The sequence below is a fragment of the Phyllobates terribilis genome, unplaced genomic scaffold, assembly GCF_046119375.1.
Source record: "Phyllobates terribilis strain yellow unplaced genomic scaffold, ASM4611937v1 Scaffold_11__3_contigs__length_659146591, whole genome shotgun sequence".
NCBI lineage: Eukaryota > Metazoa > Chordata > Amphibia > Anura > Dendrobatidae > Phyllobates > Phyllobates terribilis.
Window position 1 is genome coordinate 620,855,450 of NW_027362771.1, and position 17,985 is coordinate 620,873,434.

General features: G+C 39.7%; 1 protein-coding gene across 1 annotated transcript in view; it reads left to right on the forward strand.

Moving 5' to 3' along the window:
• The window catches only part of LOC141167405 (extracellular calcium-sensing receptor-like), a 31,713-nt gene extending 20,872 nt beyond the window's left edge, over positions 1 to 10,841 (forward strand). The window contains exons 4-5 of the mRNA XM_073654812.1: positions 8,764 to 8,887; positions 9,919 to 10,841. Coding sequence (XP_073510913.1) covers positions 8,764 to 8,887; positions 9,919 to 10,841 — 1,047 coding nt within the window. The remainder of the gene's footprint in view (positions 1 to 8,763; positions 8,888 to 9,918) is intronic.
• The last annotated feature ends 7,144 nt before the right edge of the window (positions 10,842 to 17,985 follow it).

The following is a 17,985-nucleotide window of genomic DNA, read 5'->3' on the forward strand; positions in this document are numbered from 1 at the left end:
TCATAAGTGTTTTTCTTACAAGCACTGTTCCATCTATCTATGGAGATGAGAATTACCCTCTAATATAAGAATATTTAAGGATATTTATCTCAATTTATTATGGAGTGTTTATATTTCAAGGTATTTTTTTCTTTGAACAATAAATTTTATTAAAGGTTTTAACATTTGGATAAAGCATGAGTGCTGTACAGACCAAAAGTTTGGACACACCTTCTCATTTAAAGATTTTTCTGTATTTTCATGACTATGAAAATTGTACATTCACACTGAATGCATCAAAACTATGAATTACCACATGTGGAATTATATACTTAACAAAAAAGTGTGAAACAACTGAAAATATGTCTTATATTCTAGGTTCTTCAAAGTAGCCACCTATTGCTTTGATGACTGCTTGGCACACTCTTGGCATTCTCTTGATGAGCTTCCAGAGGTAGTCACCGTAAATGGTCTTCCAACAATCTTCAAGGAGTTCCCAGAGATGGTCCAACTAAGCGCAAACCGGATGGAAGAGCATACCACTGCAAGATGCTGTGGTAGCCATGCTGGTTCAGTATGCCTTCAATTTTGAATAAATCCCCAACAATGTCACCAGCAAAGCACCCCCACACCATCACACCTCCTCCTTCATGCTTCACGGTGGGAACCAGGCATGTAGAGTCCATCCGTTCACCTTTTCTGCGTCGCACAAAGACTCGGTGGTTGGAACCAAAGATCTCAAATTTGGACTCATCGGACCAAAGCACAGATTTCCACTGGTCTAATGTCCATTCCGTGTGTTCTTTAGCCCAAACATTTCTCTTCTGCTTGTTGCCTGTCCTTAGCAGTGGTTTCAAGGCAGCTATTTTACCATGAAGACCTGCTGCACAAAGTCTCCTTTTAACAGTTGTTGAAGAGATGTGTCTGCTGCTAGAACTCTGTGTGGCATTGACCTGGTCTCTAATCTGAACTGCTATTAACCTGCGGTTTTTGAGGCTGGTGACTCGGATAAACTTATCCTCAGAAGCAGAGGTGACTCTTGGTCTTCCTTTCCTGGGGCGGTCCTCATGTGAGCCAGTTTCTTTGTAGCACTTGATGATTTTTGCAACTGCACTTGGGGACACTTTTAAAGTTTGCCCAATTTTTCGGACTGACTGACCTTCATTTCTTAAAGTAATGATGGCCAATACAGATTGTAACTGTCTATTCAGTAGGACTATCAGCTGTGTATCTACCAGACTTCTGCACAACACAACTGATGGTCCCAACCCCTTTTATAAGGCAAGAAATACCACTTATTAAACCTGACAGGGCAAGTGAAAACCATTTCCGGTGACTACCTCTTGAAGCTCTTCAAGAGAATGCCAAGAGTGTGCAAAGCAGTCATCAAAGCAAAAGGTGGCTACTTTGAAGAACCTAGAATATAAGACATATTTTCAGTTGTTTCACACTTTTTTGTTAAGTATATAATTCCACATGTGTTAATACATAGTTTTGATGCCTTCAGTGTGAATGTACAATTTTCAAAATCATGAAAATACAGAAAAATCTTTAAATGAGATGATGTGTCCAAACTTTTGGTCTGTACTGTATAAAGATTTCACATCAAATCTTTACAATAATACTCAAAGATATAAAATCCCCCCTACCCTTCTCCCCTCCCAAAATGCAGCACTTTATGTAATGTATAACGTCTTCCATACCTGAAATAAAACTCTCATCTAGCCAAGCAACTCTGTTTGTTTAATTTTTGTCTGCCCTATTGTCCATGTTACATGGTTGCAAGTGTCCCGGAACCACCTAACTAGACCTTCAAGATCCCCAAAGTGCCTTGAATGTCGTTTAATAAGTACCACTCGGAATGAGAAAATGGCTGAACCACTCCCACGATTTCTTCTTGTGAGCATTTCCTTTCTAGTAATTGTCTCCACTTTTCAATGAATTTCCCAGTCACTTTGATCTTATGGCTTTCTGCCTCCAATTTTTCTAAAAGCATCAGCTGTTTTAGGTTGGACACCACTTCCTTCACGGAGGGAACCTTCTCCAATATCCAATTTCGTAGAATGCATTTTTTTTGCCAAGATCATGATACTGTGTATTAGGGTGTGTCTGCGTCCCCATTGACCTATATCCTCCCCTTCAGACCCTTCTCCTCTGTAATGAAAAATCCAGAAGTATGGATCTAATGCCTAATTTCCCCCAGATCCTCTTAACCAGACTCCTAATACTCTTCCAAAAAATTTGAATTGTTTTACATCTCCATAACCCGTGAAACATGTCAGTATTATCTTCTTGACATTTCGGGCAGGGCCTCCGTCGGATTCCACTCTCCCCCCGAATCGGGACATTGAACCCATAATTGGCCCTATGAATAATCGTAAATTGGGTATCTCCATGCCTCATTAATCACGTTTTTTTTCATTGTTGCCCATCCTTGTAGGATCTTACCAGCTATGTCCGGGTCAATAAGCTGTTTCACCCAGCCCTTGAAAATTGTTTGCTCGCCTGTCGGGAATAGAGTTTCTCTCAACGTGCCGTAGATTCTTGATACATTCAAAGCATATAGATCACCCTCTAGTAATTTGTCTATAACATTTTTACATAACTCCCTCTCAATCGAACACAAATCTTTCATAATCCAGCCTTTAAGCTGTGCGTATTGTATACTTTGAAAGGGACTGAGATTAAATTGTTCCACCACTTCCTTCTCAGTCATCCATCTCTTTTCTGTCACATGCATGATATCTTTCATCCGTCTCACCCCTTGTTCCTTCCATACCTTAAAGATTTTTTTTCCTTTCCCAGCTTAAAATTCGAATATGCCCAAGGTTCCAAGTATTTAGACACTTTCCACGAAAGCCCCATCTTTTTCCGTACCGCTTTCCAAGTTAACAGCGTGTCGCAACATATTATGGATTTTCTAATTTTCGGGCCAATACATAGTACTCATAGTGCTCATAGTTAGTAAAGCCGAATAAAGACTTGCGTCCATCAAGTTCGACCTGTTAGTTCTGTAATTGCTAAAGTTGATCCAGAGGAGGGCAAAAACCCCAAATGATTTAGCCAATCTTCACCTGAGGAAAAATTCCCTCCCGACTCTGAAACCAGCAGTCAGAATAAATCCCTGTATCAACCTACTATTTTATTCTATTTTTAAGTATATGCAGAAATCTGCCTGGTATCTAGAAAAGCATCCAGTCCCCGCTTGAACTGGTTTAGTGAATCCGACATTACCGTCTCCTAACTCAGTGAATTCCATATTCTCACTGCTCTTACCGTAAAGAACTCCTTCCTATGCTGGTGCTGAAACCTTTTCTCTTCCAGTCTTAGTGAGTGCCCTCTTGTTACCGTAATATCCCTCCTTTTGAACAAATCCCGGGCAAGGTCTCTATACTGTCCCCTAACATATTTGTACACATTTATTATGTCCCCCCTCAACCTTCTCTTTTCCAGGCTGAATAGTCCTAGTTTTGCCAACCTCTCTGGGTATTGCAGTCCCTCCATTCCCCTTATTAATTTTGTTGCCCTCCTTTGTACCTTTTCAAGCTCATTTATATCCTTTCTATATATTGGGGCCCATAACTGAGCACAGTATTCCAAGTGTGGTCTGACCAGTGCTTTGTACAGTGGAAGAACAATGTTCTCATCCTTTGCATGAGACATGACGTAGGGGAATGTAGCAGCGAGGCCAGGGCCTAAGGACTACAAAATTCGCCCTCTAGTTTAATATCCGAATGTCTCTCCGATCCCCTAAGCCAATCTATTACGTGTCTGGTGAGGCAAGCTAAATTGTATGCTCTGACATTTAGTCATCCCCGCTCAGGAGCTTGCATTAGAGTGTTCAAACTAATCCTAATTTTTTTTCCTTCCACAAGAAAGATGAGAATGCTTTATGTAATCTACGAATATCTTTGCGTTTAAGCAGTAAAGGAATTGTCTATAAGGGGTATAGCAATCTTGGAAAGCACATCATTTTAATTAAGTGATTTCTTGCTAACAAGGTTAGTGGCAGACCACTCCAGCCCTGCAATTGCTTCTCCATTTTGGATATTAGAGGCGAATAGTTTAGGTTATTTACTGTATCTGCGGAGCGGCCCAGATGAACCCCTAGATATTTAATAGATGTTTTCGCTATTGGGATCCCACACATGTCGGCTCGCCTCTCCTGTTTCCCTTCATCAATAAGTAGTAGAATTTCGCATTTCATGTTAATATTTTTAAAACCTGCAACATCTCCAAATTTCTCTATCAAAGATAGCGTATTCCCTAAATCTTTTCTTGGATCTTTCATGAATAAGATAATATCGTCAGCAATATTTCAAGGTTTTAATTTGAGATAATATTTTTTAAGCTCATGGTGGACCTGGATGGCTGTCTTGGAACATACAATATTAGGGTATAACTGTTAGATTTTGAAGACCGGAATCTAATCCAGAGAATTTATCTCATTGACATATGTGGAGTTGGAAAGGAATGTTTTTCCCTAAAATGAATCAATTACTTAGAGCGGACCCTTGGAAGTTAGGGTTTGTTTGGTTCGGAACTTTAGTCCAAAGTTTTGTTTGGGTACCAGAACTCTACCCAAACTTTAACCAGAACCTGAGCACCATAGAAGTCAATGGGAATACAAACTTTGCAGTTCTGAAATGGTCATGGTAAGTGATAGGGGGATACAAAAGGAAGCCGAATAATCCCTACAGATTCTCTTCCTCTTTCTGTCACTCTTTCTCTGTCACTCTCTCTTCTTCCGGACTTTGCGCGGAACTCCAAACAGTAAAACAGACTTCAAGGAGAAGTCCATATTCGGAGTTCAGCACTGGTCACCTACGTACCTGGAACTTTACAGCTTGAGTTTGCTCATTTCGATTTAGCATCAGTCCCATAGGGTTTAAACTGGTTAGGTTATAAATTGAACTTAATGGACTTGTGTTTTCTTTCTATATTTAATACTGTAAAACTATAAGGAAAGTTTTTCTGTCTTTATTTTTGAATTTCATGTTCTTGCCTGCTGGGACCAACATTTGTCTCCCTTTGTTTATTTCTTAATTGGTGGACGTTATTGCTAAGCTATTTGTGCCAAGCATCTACCTGTCAACAATTATGTTACTATTTGTTCTTTTTTGATATTTGGCATAGAGTTATTTTTTTATTCCAATACTTTACAAGAGTTTTTCCAGTATTGAATCTACTTCAACTGGTACATTTTAAAGCCAGTGCTTTTTTTTATCAAAAAAGGGTTACTTTTAGGTTTCTTAAATGTTCTCACTGGGAAAATGAAGGTCCTTCTAGAATCTCAGAAATTTTTCATTTTTTTTCTCCATTGCTCAGCTCTATTGGCATTGGCATTTTTCATTATATACAGATTTTGCACAAGTGCTTTAAGTTCCAACTTTGGTGATGGACATACTATACAATGAGAAGGAGGAAAAGATAAGAATGCGGTGAGAAAGAAAGAGACAGGGAAAGTGTGAAATTATGGGTAAAGGGAACAAGAGAGGAAATGAAGAAAAAGGAGAGATTGAAAAAGAGAGTAAATAAAGTATGAAATGAGATAGGTAGCCAAATGTAACTAAACAATAAAGGCACCATAATGATACATTTTCTTAGAAAGGTATCTCACTTAAGTGGATTAAAAAATGAAAATATTGCAAAAGCCTTTGATTGATCTCTACTTAGATATCAGATTACACCTTTTTGTGTCGTGATATCTCAGTGCTGTGTTATCTGTGTTCTTTTGACCATGGCTACATCTGTTGGGAGCCAGGAAGGCAATAAAGGAAGTACAGACTGAAAGAGGGAGAGAAAGAGGGATATAGAAAAAAAAGGGAGAGAAGGATAAGAAAGCCATGGATAGGGAGCAAAGTAAGGGAAAAGGCAAGGAAATATTTATAGGGATACAAAAGCAGAAGTCATATCTGGTTCTTAGAGCTTGATAATGTCCTCAAGATGACACCATTATATTCAACAGCACAAGTTAGGTGGGGACCCTGTTACAGATTTTGATTTAGGACTCATGAGCCAAAAAGGGATTTTTCCCTCTCTGTAAAATTTCGACCCATAATGCAGTTTCCTGTAAAAAAAAAAAAAAAAAACTGCACTTTACTTATCTTATTGAGCCTCTGCCACTGTTTCTGGTGCCTGGCATTGGCTGTGGTGCTGACGTCGCTTCAACTGAGCGGCAGACAATCAGTGAGCTCAGCGGCTCTTATTAGTGCATTATGTTTAAAGGGGAATGTCCCTCTCACCACCACTGAGCTTGCTGATTGGCTGCTGTGCTGCCAACATGACGTCAGTGTCACAGCTAACACCGGACACTAAGAGCCGCAGCTGAGATTTACCAGTGGAACCTTGGAAGATGAGTAAAGTCCTTTTTTAACAGCAAACTACATTAAGGAATGAATTGTAGCTAATAGGGAACAACTAATTTAACGAACAACTCTGGAAAAGGGAGAAAAAATCATAGAGGAGGTGATAGGAAAGCTGTGATAGAGGACATGTGAGAAATAGAGTATGGAGTGACATGGAAGAGAGTTGGTGAGAGAACAAGGAAGCATCAATATTGGGGGGAGTGGATGAGAAAGAAAAGAAAAAATGAAAGAATAAATGGAGAAAAAAAAAGAAAGATGGGGGAATATAAGAGGAAGAGAAAATGAGGAAGTAAAGAAGACTAGTCATTTAGGAGGAGGTCGATGGATGTAGCAATAGTTATGAATGTGTCCAAATTTACCTATTCTTGATCTCTTAATTTCTCACCAAATTCAATACAATCTAGTAACATTATAACAAAACAATGACAGACTGAAATTCATATCCCAACTAGTGATGAGCGAGCATGCTCGCCTCTGTACAGTACTCGACCGAGCATCTCAGTACTCGAGATGCTCGGAGCTCACCTAGTATTTGCGCGATGCTTGGGCGGGAGATCGGGTCCCCGTCCTGCATGTTTGGCGCTCTTAAGTGTGCCAATCAACATGCAGGGATTTCCTGCCACTCACTGTAGTGCCGCAGCCATGTTGGATGTGGCATTACAGCAATTGCCCAAATTGATGGGAACAGTGCTCAGTGAAACATGAAAAGCCGGCAATTCATCAGCGCCATACAGTTATAACATCGGTACCTGACAATTTAGAACAGAAAGAATAGAGCATCACACATTGATAAGATAGATAGAAACATGTCTGTCACATATATAATAAGTGTTGGTTACTGTACTTGTCATTTAGGGTTAAAATAAAGGATTTATTAAAGAAAAATTGGCATGGGGTTCCCATTAATTTTAGTCTCTAAGAGGTTAAGCAGATGTCTCTGGCAGATGTTTGAAGCCTGGGAAGTGGGTAATACCCACGGAACTTCCCAGGCTACAAATATCAGCCCCCAGCTGAATACCTAGCATTTACTGGCTATTAAAATGGGGGACCCCCAAAAAAATGATGTGGGTTCCCCCTATTTTAATAGCTAGCAAAGGCTAGGTAGACAGCTGGGGGCTGATATTAATAGCACAGGAAGGGTGCCATGAATATTGGCCCCCTCCCAGGCTAGAAACACCAGCCCTCAGCCACCCCAGAAATGGCGCATCCATAGGATGTGCCAATTCTGGCACTTAGCCAAGCTCTTCCCACTGCCCTGTAGCAGTGGCATTGGGGTAATAGGGCTGAGGTGGATGTCAGCTTATAATGCTATCTGACATCAAGCCCAGGTTAGAAATGGGGAGGCGTCTATAAGACACTCCCATTACTAACTCCATAGTGAAAGTGAAAAAAAACCACCAACACCCAGAATAAAATCTTTTAATTGAAATAAACACACAATACTTTAATATTCTAACTTAAACTATACTTACCATATCGCCCAGGCTGGATCGTAGCAGAACGCTGCCATCCAGCTTGTCATCCTTCGAGACACTGCAGAGTGCAGGCATGCTTGCGCTCCACAGTGTCTCTCTGCAATGGCATCCAGATGAGCCGAGTTCATGTCCAATGAACTCGGCTCACCTCATGCACGTTACTGACAGCGTGGAAGAATTCTCCTGTGCATAGGGTGCCGGAAAATGACGTTACCGCGTGAGCAGGAGAATTCTCCCACGCTGTTCTGGATGCCATCGCAGCGAGACACTGTGGAGTGCAAGCATGCCTGTGCTCCACAGTGTCTGAAGGATGACAAGGTTGATGGCAGCATTCTGCTACGATCCAGCCTGCTAACTCAATGCCATCCCAACGTGGGAGAATTCTCCAGGGGGGACCGCCAGAAAAATGCTCGAGTTTCCCATAGACTTACATTGAGCTCGTTGCTTGGACCGAGCACCCGAGTATTCCAATGAGCTTGACCCAAGCATCGAGCACCCGAGCATTTTAGTGCTCGCTCATCACTAATCACAACCCCCAGATGGTTAAGATATTATCACAAAATGATTATTTTAAAGATATCCTTCAGCTCCTCACATATCATAAGTGACTTAGCGTAAGAATATGGTAGAGAGAAAATGAGTGAAGGTTGGAGTGACTTAGTGAAGAAAGGACAGATTAGGGAGGGAAGGTAAGTAGCAACATCCTTACTGATTTATGAAGAGAAGAGCAATTACACAGGACTCTTTTTACCCCATGTCTATTAATTACCTGCAATGTAAAATCTTAATAAGTTTATTATATTTGCTTAATTAAAATTATTTTTTCTTATGACAACATGATTTAATTTTATCCAGTATCTGCAGCACACTCTGTCCATTAGATTTTACATCTCAAATACATGACATCTTAAAGTCAGAAAACATTTTTTTTATGTCTTCAGGTCCCAACTTCAAGTTGTAGTGAGAACTGCACCATGGGATTCTGGAAGGCTGTCCTACAAGGGAAACCATCATGCTGCTATGCCTGTATACCATGTCTGCAAGGAGAGATCTCAAATCACACAGGTAGTTTCACTTTATCACAAGTTTCAAAAAAAAAATTTGTTCTTGACCCCAAGCTACCTTACACAGAATAAAAATGTAAGAAATTCCTTTAAAAAGGTTGTCCAATACATTCCATTATTGTCCTTTGTGTAAATATGGTTCAGGTGGTCAAAGGTTCTACCACAGTTGTGGGGGAACTTCAGTATCTGAAGGGGCTATACCTACTACCCTGGCTCAGCTCAGTATCAGTACCTCTCTTATCAACTGCTTAGCGGAGATCCATGGAGGCAAAATCAAATACATTAAAAATCTCAGACATTCATACTCAAACTACATTCTTCTGTTTTCCCCTAAAGTAAATTTTAAAGAGGACCTTTCAGCAAATTTTTTATGTTGAACGGGACACACAATATAATAGGAGCTGCAGAGCACAATAAAACTTTATTTTATTAATCTCACCTTTTCGTTGAGATATTAGAAATCAAATTATTTGGTACCTAAATATTTTTTTTTAAAAACAAAAGTAAGTAGAAGTGGGCTTAACCAAGAGAGTCACTGGGGCCGTATTTCTAACTCTGACCAATCATAAGCATGCAGCAATACACAGGAGAAAGAAGAACACGGCCCCATAATAACATTGACAAACAGTCCGCTCTACTCACTGTAGTGATGACATGTGCTGGAGAACAGCAGACCTGAGTGTGATTAACTGACAAGTGTTGGGGAAGGAGAAGTATTGTAGAACATGAGGCTCATTACTAACACTTCAAGCAGCTATACAATCAGAAATAAGACTAACCATTGCAAGTTGAGAGCAACCAACATTTCAGTGACACGTTAGCCCCTTGGTTCCCTTAGTTCTTGAACCCATTCACAATAATCTGTTAATTTTGCCCCTCAAACTCATGTGCTTCCGTCCTCTATATGGTAAGTTAAAAAGGTTTGTGGTTTTGGATCAAGATCCTCTCATTACCTATACTTCATTATTCTGTAACTTAGCTGTTATTGCACATCTCACTATGAGATACAAAAATATTCTTTTCTATCTATAGATTCCTTGAATTGCTTCAGATGTCCAAGGGACCAATGGCCAAATTCTGAAAAATCCAAATGTCTCCCAAAATCCATGGAGTTCCTGTCTTATGATGATTTATTAGGAGCCACCTTAACTGCAACCGCCATCATATCCTCGATAATTCCAATCCTTATCTTGGGGCTTTTCATCCACCATAAAAATACACCTCTTGTAAAAGCTAGCAATTACTTCCTAAGTTGTCTCCTGCTGATATCTCTTAGTCTTTGCTTCCTCTGCTCTTTAGGATTTATTGGTTACCCTGATCATGATAAATGTCTCCTACGTCAGGTTTCTTTTGGTCTGGTCTTCACACTTTGTGTTGCATGTATATTGGCCAAGACGGTAATGGTTGTTTTTGCTTTTATGGCCACTAGACCAGGGAGCAGTTTGAGAAAATGGACAACATTTAGAGTTTCCTACTCTATTATTTTCATTTGCTGTCTCTTACAGTTCATCCTGTGCATCACTTGGATAACCAATGCTCCTCCCTTTGCACAATATAACACTGATATTAAACCAGAAATCATCATTGTTGACTGCAATGAGGGATCACCCATTGCTTTCTGGACCATGTTGGATTATCTCTTTCTTCTAGCCACTATTAGTTTTATTGTAGCCTTCCTGGCTCGAAGACTTCCTGACAGCTTCAATGAAGCCCAGTTTATTACCTTTAGCATGTTGGCCTTCCTCAGTGTCTGGATATCGTATATCCCGGCCTCCCTCAGTGCTCAAGGCAAATACATAGTGGCTATGGAGATCTTTGCTATTCAAGCATCCAGTTGGGCTCTTCTCATCTGTATGTTTCTTCCAAAATGTTTTTTCATACTATTCAGACCTGAGATGAATTCCAGGGAAAATATCATGAGAAAAAACAAAGATAACACCATACATATACAATAAATGGTTAAAGTTGTAATATGCAATATTTTTTATTTTTTTTATTTTTAATGTTTGTCTGCTGAATGTCATAAAATATGGCCTTTCTCAAAAATCGTAAGTTGACTTCACACCAATATTTAACCATGAATGCTGTTAGATAATTCCGATCTGGTAAGGGGTGTACTGTACTGCACCTGTGCTGGGTGGTGTGCCCGTTTAAATAGACTTTATATACTTGCCCTTGGATAACAAAATGAATGCAGGAAAAAATAAGCAACATGTCAAGTGGATTTTTGTTTACCTGGAGTCAACATGCTTGATGGTTACAAAATCTTTGTAAAAGGCAATAGGATTAATCAGAGGCAGACAATTAATATGTAGCAAAAAGTTAACATTGTTGACACTTCGCTCACAAGAACCTCAGAAATGTCTCTTTCAGTTAGGCCAAAAATTTGCTTCCTTCAAAATGGAGAACAAAACACTATCATGGAGTTGGTGACAGTCTCTTCTCGTGGACACATCTTTTGGCAGCAATGCCCTGAAATAGCTCTGGTCTTGTGCCTACTTTCTTACCGCTTTAAAATTCTTCAAACTTGTTTCTGAATAACTGTAATGCTGTAATTCTCTTCAATCTCAAGTCTAAGCACTGAAGGTCTCCTCACTATCAGGAATGCTTATGCTCACCTTTGCTGTTGCTACTCTTCATGCCTATTGGGATAATCTTTACCATTTTGGCAGATATACTCTTCATTCTCAAGAATAAGACTCTATTCTCTCTTCCATAATGTTAATTCTTGCCCTTAAAATGTGAAGACCCTCTCTCATCTAGATGGACCTCATGGACCTCCTGGGGTCAGGCCTTGTCAGCTTCAATGTTTTCTGGAGCTTCTTATGTGTGCATCTTTGCCCCTACCTAGTCCCTTGTGATAATGAGGAAAAACTGGAAAGAATATGAGTGCAATATGGTCTTATCTGGGTTAGATGAGAAATACAAGCAAGAAATGTGCTCACCTTGGAGGGTTTGGATCCAACTGGATGAACACATACGTGGCCTGCACTGCTGAAGTAAATCAATTCTTCAGAGATAATGATGAAGAAAAGGCTTTTTATTAACAACGCGTTTCAACTCCGTACCGGCGTTTTTTTCATGTAGAGAAAAACAAAACCTTGGAGGGTTGTGGCAGTCACAAACCCTATATCAGCTGAAGAAATTGGCTGCTGCAGATCCACAGAAAAGATACCAAATGTAACTGGATAAGGTGGAGTTAAATCCGTGCTGCCTGTCGTGTAGGTTGCAGTAAGAAAACATGGGAAGTTTAAATGCTATTTTTATTACATAATAATGCATTTCGAAGTGAAGTTCGAAGCGCGTTGATGTAATAATAACCGCATTTAAACTTCCCACATATTCCTAACAGAACTTTCACCAACTGGAAGAGTGTGGATTTAACTCCACCTCTTTCAGTTACATTTAGTCTCCTGTGATATCATACTAATTGATAATTGTTACTGACCCCTTACCTGCTAATGTTCCAACTTGCATAAACCTTCCTCTAGGCTTCTATACACTCCTGATTCATGCTGGTTGTTCACCTGAATGGTCTGACATACTAATTGTTTGACATGCTAATTCTAACTCCACTCTTCCATTACTCAGAATTTCCCATAGCAAGCTCAGTGTGTTAACTCTTTATGTGCTGTAATCATCACTTCAGACTTCAGTCTTGTAACTCAACTATCCCATGTTTGGGCATTTTATGCACAATGCGTTTCTCCTACAAAATCTACTGGGGAAAGTCCTTGCTTGAAACACACCAGACATTTCATTGGACCTGTCGTGCAATTGTTGCATCGTACATATAAACACATTGCATAGTATAACATTAAGCATAAGTATTTAATTATAGATCATAACATATATTAACATTAATGTTCCATCAGCATAATCCTAGACAGGTAAGCATGATACAGTCAGAATTCATGCAGCAAAAATCTATAATATTTGCAAAAGGTTACAAGTTGTCATTACAACCTGTACAGTCTGTGATAGAGATGTTGATTATGAGAGCTCAATACAATGTAAAATGCCTATATTCTATTATAATTTATTTTTATAAGGCTAAATACATATCTAAATCAATAATAAATTGTAGATTTCACTTTTATAAAAAATATGAAATAAACCGTCTTATCCATTACTTTTTGTGGTCATCCAGTTCCTCACACCCACAGTGGTTCAAGAAGCTAAGCTATGGGAAGTTGATATTATTCTCAGCGGTGGCATAACAAGGTGCTGCCAAGGTAAGACTTTCATCCTCAAACATTGTAATAATGGCCCCTGAGTGCAACCATAAAGCAAATAATAGTTCATGATTTTATCTTTAAAACAAATAATTAATGCCCTCTTAAAAGTGTCACTGTCACCTTTGTGCCTCCCGACCCCCCCCAAAAAAGTTTGTATGCACGTAATTCAAGCGATTGATTCCTCTGATCCCCTACACATAGAGTGGGCTGAAACAGGCAAAACAATGCTGTGACCAAATTTTTCTTCACGTGCTGGGACCTAGACCTCTTACTTGCCATAAACCTACAGCATCTTTCAGCCTACAAGACAAAGAATTGTGGCACAGGGATCTCATGGCTCCTTGCTCTGACACAAGATTCAGCTGTATTTGCATTCTGTTGAAGATCATACAGATAAAAGTGGTACTCCGCAAACATTTGTGGCACCTGTCCAAAACCCTAGGGCACGTGAACTGCCCTGGACATTCAATACTAGCAACACCACTGCTACATTCATCCTTGTGCCACAAATCCGAGATGTCAAAACCAATGAAACCAACTCAGAATGTTATGCCTATATTCTGAAACAAAATTCTTGAATGTAAAATCCTTGGATTACTTAAAAGCCACCTGTGACCTTACTACCTGAGATAAAAATGAGAGAATGATGGGCAAAACCAAAATTGATCACTTCTAGATGCAGTCAATTTTCATCTTTGCATTTTTGTTTTTTTCTTCGTCTTCTTCCAAGAGGCATAACTTTAGCATTTTTGTGGGACGAGTTGTAGTTTTAAATGAAAGCGTTATTTTTTTTTCATAAGATGTCTGGATAATGGGAAAAAAACTTCTAAGTATGCTGAAATTGAAAAAAAATATATTTATTGTATATTAAAAATGACTTAACGCCAAGATTCTCCAGGTTAGTAGAAGTTTGGTAATACCAAACTTGCCAGCTTTTTTTCCCACTTTTTATTTTTTTTAAATTAGTTTACTAGTGTAAAAACTTTAATTTTTCGTAAAAGGAATAGTGTTTTGGCTTGTTTTTTGCAAAGCAAACTGTGATGTTTTTATTGATATTATTTTGGAGTATGTTGTTGTTTTGATCACTTCTTGTATCATTTCTTGCACATATGCGACAATACGATAACCAAAAAATTGTAGCATTTCAATTATCTTTTTTCACTGCAGCACTTTCTGTATGACTCTTCAACTTTTATCTTTATATTCAAATGGGCAAAAGGAGGTTGATTACATTTTTTAATAATTCAATTTTTTCTAAAATTTGTTAAAATGATTCATTCTACTTTTTAATGTTTCAATACCCTTAGACTTGAACATGTGATTATCTCATCGCTTGTACTAAATCCTACAATACTGTACACAGAAAATCCCAGTCTTCTATCAAACCCAGAGAGAAGATGGATTTGACAGGAGCACCTTCGCTCACAGCAGGCACAGAGGCCTTCAGCAAGCCCCTGGCTAACCACATTTTTTAGACATGAATGGGCCGATGGGCACTTACAATTGTCCGTCTCCCGGACCATGCACCTTAAATACTGCTGTCAGAGTTGAATAGTAGCATTTTAGAGATTAACAACTATTGGGAGAGTTGAACTCCAAATCCAGCCAGCTGGGTATGTCGTCTCAGCTTCTGAGCCCACTCCATGCAGCCACTTCTGACTTTTGTCATACATGAGCAGCAGAAGTCAGAAAAGTGTTAATACTAGAGACATGTGAGCCAATCCGATGAGGATCCACTTCAAATCAAACTTCCTGAAATGCACAAGTTCCCATAAATTTGAATACTGAATGACTCGATTTGCGAATATTTACTCCCCCAACAAAAAAATAATGCCCAGTGCCATTTTACACCCTGCTGAAGAGTAAAATAATGATGTCAGGATCCAATATTATTATAATGACCTTCAGCTATCACATCACATAGTCTAGCACAACATATCTCAGGCTATCACATGCAGTATAAAAGATAGAGGCCAGCACAGAAGCACTATTTTATGTTTGTACATTGCGGGGATTGGAGGTCAGAGAGCAAAGGTTAATATAAATAGGTATAGAAAAAGACCTAATCTGCTGGTAATGTACTACTTCAGTGATAAAGCAGATTTGAATTGGGAGTGCTAGTTTCAGTTTGTGAATACTAATCCAAGGATTCAAGTGATATATAGGGAGGTGCTGTAGCTGTATAGTCACTCAGGGTGACTGTGAATAGATTGATTGGAGATATACAGCAGTAACAGCACCTTAATAACAGCCTTTTTTTTATTCCTCGCACACTACAAAGAAGTAGTTCCAGTTTTCACTGAAATACCTCGGTGCTATTTTCAATACTAAAACAATATCCTTAATCCAAGGTTGTGCCACAGAAAGTGCGCTATCTGCATTGTAAGATGGGCAAGTCTTTTATACCATCCTAAAGAAAAATCTCCTTAATTCAGAAATTTAAACATGACTATCATCCTCACAAAGTGTTCGTTTTGAAAACATTTTTTTTTAGTTTTTTTTGCGCACTTTGTTGTGATATAAGAATAGACCCGTACAGATGCCACTAGAATACAGTGGACTTTTGCAGGGGCTTACTTTTGGGATGTGAAATCACCTAGCTTTTATTGTCCCATCTTATTTTTGAAAAGTAAATGGCTGTTTTTTACAATCTTTTGAAGAAAAGTCACTTTGTAGTTTTTGAAAAGATTATTGTCAGATTTAACAACTGTGCAAAAATACACCCTATGCCATTTTGCATGCTGTTGCTGCCTGTTCATTTAATCTATACTGTAGTACTGCTGTTGTTATAGCTGCCATTGTTATCCCTAATCTAAAACACATCTTCTTGCCTGCGCTGTCCTAATTTTCCACTATGTGGTTCCTACCTCTACCACTGCCACTGTACAACCACACCATTAACATATCTCATTGCTCCGCACTATCTTTTATAGTGCCAGATCATACTGATGCTGCCATGACTGCTATTACCTGCCCTACACTGCCATACTTCTCATTATCTACCCTGTCCTACATTTCTGCATTGTGGCTTCTTTCATTGCCACTTCATAGCCATGTCAGCCACATATCTTCTGACTGCTAATGGGTTTTATAGTGCTAGACAGTAGGGATGAGTGGACCTGTGAAGTTAGAGTTCTGATACCAGGGCCTAACTTTGTTTCAAAGTTCAGGTCGGGTACCAGAACTGTTCCCGAACTTGAACCAGAACCCGAACCCTATTGAAAAACAGTGGGGACCCAAACTTTTGAGCTGGAAAAAAACTCTGTCTGCAATGGACTTTCCCTGGAGCGCCGAACATTGCAATTGACTTCCAGGAGAAGTCCATGTTTGGTGTTTAGCACTGGACACTAACTGTCCGGTATGAACCTTGGGTTCACTTATCTCTACTATGCAGTATAAATGTTGGGAAACATACTCTCTTGTGAGTAAACAAGCATGAAACAGCTCCCAAAAGAGGGCTATTTTTTAAAAAAAGTTATTGTAACAATCCCTACATCTAGCTTATTCCTGCTATGTAAGAAAAAGGCATAGTTTTTGGATGACATGACAAATGACTTGTTAATATTAAACCTGTTGCAGATTCCTGAAAAATTTTACTTTTTTCACTTCTAATTAAGAGTCCATTACTTCATATTCAAAATAATATAGTTTTCACTCCCTACATAAAGGAATAATTTATTAATGACTTTTGAAAAAGCTATTCTTTGTTCATTAACAAAGTGCAGAGCTCTTTATACTTCCCAAACAAGCATAATAGTAACAGACTGGGTGGTGGAACCATAGAGCCATGATCCAAGGAGAGCCTGGAGGGGCGTGCCTAGGTGCCTCAACAAGTTCGACCTCGAATGCATGGTGATTGATGATACTGCAATCCGAGGAGAGACATGGAACGTGGGACCAGATGCTACACCAGGACTTACCTCGGGTGGATGGCAACTGAACCTCAAGGGACAGGAGGCTGGAATGGCTGATTTGGCAAGCACTGGCTGGTATGGCTGGCAAAGTGAGAGGCACAAGAGACATACAGGCATGTACTGATGGACACTACTGGTACCCTGGTAGGCAAGTGATACATTAACAGGAAGGCAGGCATGGCTGATAGGAAGGCAAGCTGGCACCGCAGACAGACAGGCAGGCGGACCTGGCTGATAGGCAGATAGACAGGCAGGCGGACCTGCCTGATAGGCAGATAGACAGGCAGGCGGACCTGGCTGATAGGCAGGTGGACACGGTTGATACACAGACGTTTAGGTGGGCATGGCTGATAGACAGGAGGTGCGCATAGCTGATAGACAGGCAGGTATGCTGAAATACAAGCACTGTGACCTGAGAACTAACAAGCATGTTAGAAACAGACTTACAACGTTGCACAAGCACCTGTCAGGGGCAGATGCTTTAATAATAGGTGTCTCCCAGCCATTGGCTGGGGACACTTTAGGATGGCGCGCACTTTCCCTTTAAGAAGACAGGACCGCACGTGTGCCCTAAGCACAGTGCTCAAGGATCTGCGAGGTGTGCGCAGACCTCGGATAGCAGAAGAGGAGGAAGGATGTGCGGGACTGTGGCAGTGAGTGCGCCGGCGTCTCTGCCACGGAAGTCCAGCGCTACAATAATTATTGCACCAAACCAATTGAAAATTCCACAGCTTATTCTATTTGCACCACTTGTCTATAAACAATATCAATCTAATATCTACCCCTAAAGGCATAATTTTTAGATCATTGCGAAGCCATAACTTCTTCAGGTTCAAAACAGTACACCTGTTTGTCTACGTAAATAAAGGAATCACTGTGAAAAAGCTATCACTTCTACATTCAGCATAGAAACAATATGTTTTAATTATCCCAAACAGTTAATTTTT